The sequence below is a fragment of the Lycium barbarum genome, chromosome 3, assembly GCF_019175385.1.
Source record: "Lycium barbarum isolate Lr01 chromosome 3, ASM1917538v2, whole genome shotgun sequence".
NCBI classification, from domain to species: Eukaryota; Viridiplantae; Streptophyta; class Magnoliopsida; order Solanales; family Solanaceae; genus Lycium; species Lycium barbarum.
In genome coordinates this window covers 107,665,500-107,674,123 of record NC_083339.1, presented here as the reverse complement: position 1 = coordinate 107,674,123, position 8,624 = coordinate 107,665,500, and the positions used below count along the sequence as shown (strand labels likewise).

At 33.4% G+C, this 8,624-nt stretch overlaps 1 protein-coding gene across 1 annotated transcript; it reads left to right on the top strand.

Annotated features, from left to right (window-relative positions):
- Positions 1 to 5,123: 5,123 nt before the first annotated feature.
- On the top strand, positions 5,124 to 6,461 carry LOC132631750 (protein EXORDIUM-like 3). Its single transcript, XM_060347448.1, has one exon. It carries the CDS (start codon positions 5,201 to 5,203, stop codon positions 6,248 to 6,250), a length of 1,050 nt encoding a protein of 349 aa, XP_060203431.1. The 5' UTR covers positions 5,124 to 5,200; the 3' UTR covers positions 6,251 to 6,461.
- Positions 6,462 to 8,624: the final 2,163 nt, after the last annotated feature.

Sequence of the window (8,624 nt, the reverse complement as noted above, 5' to 3'; positions counted from 1 at the left end):
TAGTATTGAATTTCGGAATCAAAGGGTTAGGGTTTATACCCAAATTTGGGGTTTTGCTTCAAATTCGAAATTGGGTAAATCTATGAGTTAATTTAACAATTAGTGATTGGGTTATGATCACCTAGTGCTTAATTTGATCTTTTGCTTCCGAATTTCCCTTTTTGCCTTTATGGGCCAGTTTTCTCAAATTCTAGGGTTAGAATTGACCTAATTTGAATGGTAGCAATATTAGTATCATTCTTCATGATTTATAATCTAGATTTCGATTATGTTTAGACTACTTTGGTTCTGAGGTTTAGCGGAAAGGCAAGGCAAAGTAGTGAGTTGTTGGTGTTGCGGTTCAGCCGTCCAGGTAGGTTATGGCTTACCCTTGGTGAGACTTCATATAGCGAAACACATATTTAGATTATATTGTCGGAGACAGCATGTGAACCTTCGGGTATGAAGTTGGGTTGAATATTGCCTTAGGTTGGGCGTTGTGTGTTGGGACTAGCTACCCCGTTATGTTGTGATTTGATTGTTCCATTGTGTTGGCTTGATGCCATGAGTTATTGATAGATATTGGGTCCTCTTTTATCATCTTGATTACGATATTGTTGGCGTACCCACTGTTGGTACTTGTGATTCAGTTATATTATTGGCGTACCCACTGTTGGTATTTGTGATTCAGACATATTGTTGGCGTACCCATTGTTGGTACTTGTGATATTGAACATGATTATTGATGTTGATACATGCATTGCACATACTCTCATTTTCATGATACACTGTTGAGATACTAATGTACTTGATGAAACACTTTGATGAGCTGGCTCAATTTTACTTGAGTGACGTGAGATGACCAATCTCCGATGTTAGTTCCGGAATCGTTGATTGGGTGAATGCATAGACTCCGCGGGTCCCCCCAGAGTGGTGTCGGTGAGAACCCCCCGTGGGCAAAGATCCGGGGTCCCGTCTGTCTATTGGGTAAGATCCGGGACGGGTGGCACTTAGACTTCGCGAGTCACACTGGGTTGTGCTACCGAGATGTCGATATTTCCGTCTAGAGTACATGTGTACACATCATTTGCATGACATTGCATTGCGTTCATACATTATTGCATTGCATTATGACTTGATTTTGTGATGTTTTGGTGTTGTACTTGTGATGTTGGATTCGGACTTGATACGTTCAGATTTGACACATTTGGGATTAGATGCTTTACTTAGGCGATGACGTGTACTTGAATTCTTTCATATATGACTTATACTTGTTGGTTTATTTGCTCATCTGCTTTATTATTTGGATTGTGTTAGCTATGCTTAGTCGGCCGATGATGCATACCAGTACTGTTGTTTTGTACTGACCTGCACTTGCTGCATTTCTTTATGAATGCAGAGTATCAGGTTAGATCCACTTCCGTGACACATGCTGATAGTCGCTTCAGCATTATGTTCGAGTTTCCAAGGTGAGCATGGCCGTTTGCTGCCTTGAAGACTTCTCTATCTTATGTTCTATTCTATTCAGAGACATAGACACTTTATGTATTATTATTCCAGACTTGTATGATTCCCCTTTTAGATGCTCTTGTATTACTCAGACTAGACCCTGGGGGTATTATTATTATTATTATTATTATTATTATTATTATTATTATTATTATTATTATTATTATTATTATTATTATTATTATTATTATTATTATTATTATTATTCTACTACTCATATATATATCGTGAGACTTGCATATTTATTCTAGGGTTGCTTGATTTCATTATTTATGTCTTTATTCATTGTTGGGTTGAGGGTTCGCTTACCGAGGTGGAAAGGTAAGTGCCCGCACGGCTTAGGCAAAATAGGTCGTGACAGTAATTAATTTTAAATTCATAAGTTTAAAATATAACGGGGTTGGCTTCCAGAATATGATGCTCTTTGGGCTTTCTTTTTGATTGTATCAGAAGACCCAATGAATTGAAATTTTCTATTGGTCCAGGTCATTTCGGGTCAAGCGGATCATTATGATGAAGAGGATGAGCTTCAAGTCGGTGTTCTTGCAGAGTGGAACTAGTGCGCCATATACCGATCCACTTGTACGGAGGTTGATAACTTACACACATTCATATTGTGCAAAAATCAAAAGAGCATATGATACAGAAAATGAGGCGATGCTACCCGAACACCACATAACATGCACCCAACCAAGACCTTGAGGCGTATCACTATTTTATTCCCATCATCTCTTCTCAACGCTTCCATCAAGGTTCGATCAACAATTATCATGTTCTTGCATCTTCCTCGCCTTTGTATTTGCAGGCCGATCCTGGAGGAAGACATTGTCAGGTGGAGAGTTTGGCTGGGGCTGCACATCTGTTAAAGATAACGTAGGTGTCCTACGATGAGCTCAACGAGGACGAAATTGGAGGAAAGACACCATCAGGAGTGGAAACTGCGACTTAATTTGACTCAACACAGGTCCAGACATAGTAAGGATTGACAGACTGATAACTCTTCTTGATTCTATGCGTAGTGGTGCATGGTCGTTATTAGTTAGGGGATCGACTTGTCTGGTTAATTTCATTCATGAACGAGACCTCATAGGAGTATGATCGCAAGATGGAAACTTAAGGAATTGACGGAAGGACACCACTAGGAGTGAAGCCTCTGATTTAATTTGACTCAACACGGAAAACTTATCAGATTCAAACATATTAAGGATTTACATAGTGAGAGCTCATTCTTAATTCTAGAATGATGGTGCATGGCACGAGATGAATTTTTCAAAGAACAAAGTCTTTAAAAAATTAACAATTTGTTTTTTCAAAACTATCACCCAATAAAAAATATTATTGTGGTACCCTATCCCTGATTAAAAAAAATTAAATATAGTGAATAACCTTCCATAGTCTTTCCCAACCCTATTACTGGGAAGTATGCTTAGTAATAAGAAAAAAGAAGAAAGTCAAACTCATCAAATTTACTAAATATCCAATTTGCTCCTACTTCACTTGTAAATTCTTGCGAAAAGGACTCAATGAAATGCCCAATATTTTGGGCATGAAGACCAAAAGACTTTATTTTGCGTTTCACACAGCTAATACTAATCGTATGAGACCTTTTTTTCTTTGTATCTTAAGTTAGCGTACGCATATCCTATGTTTTTAGGTTTAGTAGGTGGTTGGACACGCGATTTCATCTCATAAGATGAAATTATGAAATGAAATCAACGTTTGGACATGCGATTTCATCTCATGAGATGAAATTTCAAATCATCCAAAAAGGCACGATTTGAGATTTAAAATCATGATTTCAAAAAATATAAATGTAAAATTTGACCCTTACGTTTATATTTTGTAAAAAAAGACTCATAAGTTGGCAGATATATTTACCAATTATGTTTACCACTCATTTGTATTAAATATTAATCTGCAAGTTGGTAAATTATATTTATCAATCATGTTTACCATGTGGGAGGATTATATTAAAAATTGTTCGTACAATGTGTGAATCTTATATTAAAGAATAACTACTTATTACCGTTGTTTTTTTTTCTTGCACGAATGGATATTTGTATTGTAATTTGAATTGTAATAGCTAGTAAGTGTGTTATTAGCAGTTGTTGTTAAAATATCATGTTCTTCATGATTTGGGATTAACTAGTATGTATGTTTTGTCTGATTGTGTATACTTAATATAGTTTTTAGAACTTATGGGTATAAATAATGTTCCATGTTTTCCAAAACAAAAAGTGATACTATATGTTTTGAAAAACTATGGCCAATTACATTTTAAAAATTTGAAAAACTTCACCCAAATCAAATTTTTTAAATTTTTTTTGGGGAAATTTATGACCAAACGCTAGCTTAGTGTTTATATTTAAATCAATATATATTACATAAATACAATCATATAAATACTTATCACTTAATATAATTAATATGTATTCTTATTTTATTTTTTAATAGAATTATGTAATTCAAATAAATATCTTATATATCTATGTTGGGATGTGTTTGCAACTTTTCATGGAAGAATTTCCATTTCAAACTTGAAAAAACCTTTTTTGCCTTCCCAGAGCAAAACAAAGGGACAGTACCTCCTGCGGTCCCCAAAAAGCGATGATCGATTAAAGACGTGCTATTTACTTTCAAATTCCCAAAATACCCTTTTCGAGAAATCATTCCCGCTCAACTTAGCATTTAGATACGAAAAATTAATGCCTCGTCAGAAATGGTCAGATCAAATGACGACCATCACCATCATTGATATTGGTTCCCTTTGGGCCCTACCTCTCTCTTTGTAGGTCCCACTTCTTCTGCCTACACTTTTAAGAATCCATCTGTCCTCCATTACCACCTCCCTAAAGCTAAAGCAACCTTACTATTCAAATTTTTTGTTTCTAACTCAGACCGTCTCAAATTATGTGTTATTTCAACAATTAGTTTTCTCAAATTATTCGTTTTGAGTTCGACACAAAATTAATTTTTTTATACTTTATTCTTAATAATAATTATTTTTGAAGATCACAAATATCTCAATTATGGGATGATGTTATAGTTTTTAAATATTAATAAAGAGTAAAATAGTTCAAATCACATCATGATTAATACTTCCTTCATCCTAATTTATATGACATCTTTCGATTTTCGAGATTCAAACAAGTCTTTCTTTTACTATAATTTTTTATATGCTTCCTCCGATTCAAAATAAGCGTCCATTGAATTTTTTTATTCAAAATAAGTGTACACTTATATAATTAAGAAGGAATTAACTTTACTTTTTTCAAATTTGCCCCCATTACTCAAGACAATAAGCATGCAAGAGTCTTATTAATTAAGGGAATTTTGGTCAAAATATCTAATTTTTAGCAGTTAGTATTTTCTTAAGAGATGTGAAAAAAGCTAAGTGAACACTTATTTTGAATTAGAAAAAGTATTTTTTCAAAATTTGAATTGTCATTATTATGATTTACAATATTCTTTTACGTAGTTTATAAATATGTAAATCTTATTTTAAAACATTTGAGAATCCTCATATTTGAATTTGATCAAAATTGAAGTGTTTACTCTTGAAATTCGAATAGTAACATAAAAAATATTTTTTAAATTGCGTGTAAAAGAGAACAGAGAATTTACTCACCCTTTTGTGATAATTTATGCAATATAAATACCCGTTACTCCACTCTCACACTTGTTAGTTCCTTCTCATCTACTACCCCTTAAAATGCCCAATACTTCCCTTTACCGCCGGCCGGTAGGTCCGGTACCGGCAACCTTTTATTTTCTCGTAAGTTTCTTCTTCTTTTTATTTACTTCACCTGTAAATGGATGGCGTCCATGGCCCAACCAAAAACCAAACACCACCGAGTTACTCTATGGTGGGTCAAAAAAATACGAAGGGTCATCAGAGTTCATCCATTTGAAATATCACATGGGCCCTGTTCTTACCGCAAATATCACTGTCTATCCCATCTGGTACGGCCGTTGGGCCAAAGCCCAAAAGCGTATTATCCGCGATTTCATCGGTTCATTCTCAGCCGTTGATTCTAAACCGCCTTCGGTTTCCGGTTGGTGGAAAACGGTCCAACTTTACACTGATCAAACCGGAGCCAACATTTCCCGTAATGTCCACTTAGGTAACGAAAAAAACGACAGGTTTTACTCACACGGTAAATCGTTAACACGTTTAACCGTACAGTCCGTTATAAAATCCGCTGTTACAGCACGTACTCGACCACTACCGTTAAATCCGAAAAGTGGGGTCTACTTATTACTCACTTCTGATGACGTGTACGTTCAAGATTTTTGCCAAAATGTATGCGGGTTTCATTACTTCACTTTTCCGTCTATTGTTGGGTATACTTTGCCTTACGCTTGGGTGGGTAATTCCGCTAAGTTATGTCCGGGTATTTGTGCATACCCGTTTTCAGTACCGAATTATATGCCGGGTTTTAAACCCGTTAAGTCACCTAACAATGATGTGGGTGTTGATGGGATGATAAGTGTGATAGCTCATGAGATAGCGGAGTTATCGACTAACCCGTTAGTGAATGCTTGGTATGCGGGTCAGGACCCGAGTTTTCCTGTGGAAATAGCGGATCTTTGTGAAGGGATATATGGTACTGGTGGTGGCGGGTCATATACTGGGCAAATGTTGAATGGTAAAGATGGTGCTACTTTTAATATGAATGGGTTGAGAAGAAGATTTTTGGTTCAATGGGTTTGGAATCATATTTTGAATTATTGCAGTGGCCCTAATGCACTTGATCAGTAAATGTTTTGTTTACAAACGTAAAATCAGTGTATGGGCTTTTCTTAAGCATTTTGGTTTGTTGATTTGTTTCTTAATTTCCTCCTCTTTTTTTTTTGGCCACTTTATTGTTAAAATTTGGGTTAATCTCAGCTTGTTGATGCATATTAGTTAAGTTAATTATGTTCTGTTCAATATATATAGTGTAATAAAAGTAGTTAATTTTGTATACAAAGTACTTTGGTAAGTTGTCTAAATTTTGAGTCGGTTTGTACTCTTTAATTTCCCTTTTTTTTCCCGCTTTATCTTTTAAATTTTGGGTTAATTTCGGCTTGTTGATGCATATTACTTAAGTTAATTAAGCTTTGTTTATTATATATAGTGTAATAAAAGTAGTTAATGATACAAAGTACTTTGTTCAGTTGTCTAAATTTGAATTGGTTTGTACTCTCTCTCGGACATATACTTTACTGTACCATCACATTCCCCTTCAGAGAATTCAAAACTTATTGAGTTCTGAGAAAAGTTGGCAGTGTTTGTCTTGGAGAAATATATAAAACAGAGAGCATAATACATGTAAGAGATATGTGGGGACATTTTTTTCAAATTGGGACATTTCTTATTTTCTTACTTTTCATTTCCTTTTGTAAATTTGAAATCACAATGGAAGAAGCTCTATTACTAGTATTTAGTAGAGTACTTAACTTTTTTCCAAAAAGAAAAAGCTTTTCTTTTCTATATTTTTTAGGAGAAAGGTGCATAGACAACTATTTTAGTAGGTGTTTGGAGATGCGGTTAGCGTTTGGACATGCATTCATTTCATGGTTTCAAACCATGGTTTTAAAAAATTTAAATAAAAAAATTGATCCATACGTTTATATTTTGTAAAAAAAAAAGATTCATAAGTTGATAGATATCTTTAATAATTACTCTCATCGATCATTTACTAACCTCATTAATTTCCACCAACTTTTATTTATGTTTATCGTTATTTATTTCTACCAATCTCATTACTATTCATGTTAAATTTTTGTTTTTATTGAACTAAAGTTTGATTAGTTGGTGTTGTATTTTTTAGAAAGATTTTCTAGTAGCGTATTAATTTTGTTATGAACCATGACTTGTTCATTTGTTAAGATTGTATAAAAATTAAGAATGTTTTTGATAGTTCAACTTATGGGGTTTTTATGTCTATAAGAGAAAATATAATTTAAGATATTTAAATTGCATGTTCAAACATAATTTCTAATCATGATTTGAAACCATGATTTCAAACTATGTCCAAACGACTCCTTATTTGAATACTCCTTTAATCACATAAACTTTGTTATGCTCAAATTAAGGATTTTACTAGTGCTACATCACTGTTGAATTAATAGGCAAATGTTATAGTACTTTTCTTTGAGCAAGCATAGAGTTTATAAGATATAATAACTCTAAGATATAATTTTGGCCAAATTTTTAAAAATTATTTTTAAGTTTATTTTCTCAAAAATACTTTTGGGAAAATGCTATTTTTTTCAGCTTCTCAAAATTAATTTTTGCTTCTACTTAAAAATACTTTTTCTTCTTTTAAAAGCTTTGACCAAAGACTCGAACTTTGAAAAAACAAATACTAACATTTTTTTACCTTGGCAAAATTTGGCCAACCAGGCTATTACGAGTACACAAAGTATCATAGAATTAAGTATTTACGTATTGTAAAAAAAAAAAAAAAAAAAAAAAGGAAAAAAAGCAAAAGAGTATTTTCGTATTGTGTTATTTCAAATGAGCTATGTTCTCTCTCTGTCCCCAATAGTTCTTTCTTCTCACTTTTTGACAGTTTACTAGACTGACTATTTTTGGGAAGAGCTCTTATCTCTTTTAAAGTTAAAATTTGTTATAAAACTATATATAATTGCAAATAAATAAGAGAAGCAAACTAATAATTTTATAGAGAGGAGGGAAAGATTATATTATCATCTTTTCTTGATGTTACAAATGAGAAGGCAAAACTCCCTATTTATAAAAGAATTTTGTCTTTCAACCTACAAGGCTACAACATATACAACTTGTACAAGTTGCTTTATAACTTTCAACTTGTAAGTTGCTCTACTACTTGCAACTTGCACTTGCAAGTTGTATTTATCACTTTAAGTCAAGTGGTACAATTTACACTTTTACTTGTATAATCATTAATAATACATCCAAAATACAACTTGACAAAATGGTTTATAACACCCCTCTTGGATGTTCATTAATAGATTTGTGCCTCGTTAAAACCTTACTAAGAAAAATCCAGTGGAAAAAAAACCTAGTGAAGGAAAAAGAGTACATGTATCTAGTAATACGCATTGCTAGCTGCCTCATTAAAAATCTTATCAGAAAAACCCAAATGGAACAAAATCTTGGCTAAGGA

Excerpts from the sequence above, each read along its gene's own strand:
- LOC132631750 (XM_060347448.1), top strand. The coding sequence starts at position 5,201 with ATGCCCAATACTTCCCTTTACCGCCGGCCGGTAGGTCCGGTACCGGCA.